Source organism: Gregarina niphandrodes (genome assembly GCF_000223845.1).
Source record: "Gregarina niphandrodes unplaced genomic scaffold scaffold00069, whole genome shotgun sequence".
Taxonomy (NCBI): Eukaryota; Apicomplexa; class Conoidasida; order Eugregarinorida; family Gregarinidae; genus Gregarina; species Gregarina niphandrodes.
In genome coordinates, this window is record NW_011645835.1 from 20,999 (window position 1) to 23,098 (window position 2,100).

General features: G+C 57.1%; 1 protein-coding gene across 1 annotated transcript; it reads left to right on the plus strand.

Annotated features, from left to right (window-relative positions):
* Window positions 1-639: 639 nt before the first annotated feature.
* Window positions 640-1,488, plus strand: GNI_181150 (hypothetical protein; the record flags this gene model as incomplete). Its single annotated transcript, XM_011135210.1, has 1 exon — window positions 640-1,488. A coding segment is annotated over one exon (849 nt), but the record flags the coding sequence as incomplete, so codon positions are not given.
* Between the last annotated feature and the right edge of the window lie 612 nt (window positions 1,489-2,100).

Sequence of the window (2,100 nt, forward strand, 5' to 3'; positions counted from 1 at the left end):
CATGCGAGTCGCCGGACGTTGGGACGGCGAGGAGCCTTTACGCGTTGGTGAGAGGATAGCGGTTGAAGTCCGCCCAGACAAGCAAGATGGCGTGAAAGCCCCCCCGGGGAAGGATGCTGAATGCTTCCCTGGGAGATGAGCCGGGGTTAGGCCAGGCTGCGACGGAGTGAGTGGACCAAAAGTCAGGAGGAACCGCCCGGGAATGCGCGCGGACTAACATGAGTCGCACGGCGCATTAGTGGACGTGAAAGCTCGCGGTGGGCGGACATGTAGCCGTACCAGAGCGGGGAGTGAGATCGGCAGGTCGTGCGCCAAGGTTGACGTCAGTGACGCTCTGGCCATCAGGACCGGTCGAGGGGGTGTTTGAGATGGAATTGGGGTCCGACCGGCCCTGCTGTTAGCTTTTTATGGGTTGAGGAACTTTTTACGAACTCGTAATCTATGCAGCCCTCAACGAATTCAACTCAGAATGCTCCTTGCACGATGAGACAAGACGAGGTTTTTTTTTCACCCACTTGCTAACTCGAGTACATGCGTGCAAATTGTTCAACGGAGACAGGTGGCGTCCGGTCAGCGGCTAGCTTAGCCGCGATTCTGGACCCTCAAGGTAATTTCAGCGACACCAGCGGCTGCACATTTATGACTGCCACTGTGTCTATGACAATTAGGCCGAAGAAACCCGATCCTCTGTTCGGGTTTGCTCTGCCGGAATCTTTTGGCGTGAAGTGGAAGGACTTTAAGGTGGTGATATCGGTGCCGAAAGGTCGCCAGTACGTCTCTATACCCGACGGAGTTAATAGCCTACAGCTGTCGGGTAAATCACTGACAAATCAACGCAGGTCCGCTCCGTCGATGTACCAGTTTCTTCGTCATCTAGCTTGCGCGGCTGTAATCACGCATACCGCCACACCGAGCAAGGTGTACGGAGGCGCTGATGCAGTGCGGAGACTAAAGGGCGAGATCATGAGAAGAATGGCAGGAGACTTTTATCCGAAGATCGCAGCCTACGAAAAAACACTGACCCCGGCAGACATCACGGATCGGAATGCTTTAGCCCGTCACTACGACATCTATGGAGTCATGGACATCGACGAGAGTGAAGTCGAGAGCTATCTCGCGTTGCCGCCCGATTACAAAGAGGCAATGGAAAGGGACTGTGAACTTGAAGCTGCCGGTGCATCTGATAGCGGAGTCTCCGACGCTCAGAACAAGAAGAAGGTCCGAAGGACTAATTCGATGATGAGGGTGCTGAAGAGGCCGGCAGTGGTGAAGAGGGCTAATTCAGTGAGGGAGTTGCTGAAGAGTCCGTCAGTGATGGATATACTGAAGACTCCGATCTTGAGGAGGAAGAAGCCACAAACAGAGGCGGAGACAGAGGCGGAGACTACGACCTTGACGACCAAGAAGCCACAGACCGAGGCGGAGACCGAGGCGGAGACCGAGGCGGAAACACAGGCGGAGACCGAGGCGGAAACACAGGCGGAGACGGTGAAGAGTTCGACCCTGAGGGGGGAGCCACGGACAGAGGCGGAGACGGCGAACAGTTCGATCCTGAGGGGGGATCCGAAGACAGAGGCGGAGACGGTGAACAGTTCGACCATGAGGGGGGATCCGAAGACAGAGGTGGAGACGGTGAACAGTTCGACCATCAGGGGGGATCCGAGGACAGAGGCGGAGACGGTGAACAGTTCGACCCCGAGGGGGAAGACACGGACAGAGGCGGAGACGGTGAACAGCTCGATCCTGGGGAGGGGGACAAGGACACAGGCGGAGACGGTGAACAGTTCGACTCTGAAGAGGGATCCAAGGACAGAGGCGGAGACGGTGAACAGTTCGATCCTGAGGAAGGATCCAAGGACGGAGGCGGAGACGGTGAACAGCTCGACCCTGAGGAGGGATGCAAAGACAGAGGCGGAGACGGTGAACAGCTGGACCCTGAGGAGGGATCCAAGGACAGAGGCGGCGACGATGAACAGCTGGACCCTGAGGAGGGATCCAAGGGCGGAGGCGGAGACGGTGAACAGTTCGATCCTGAGGAAGGATCCAAGGACAGAGGCGGCGACGGTGAGCAGTTCGATCCTGAGGAAGGATCCAAGGACA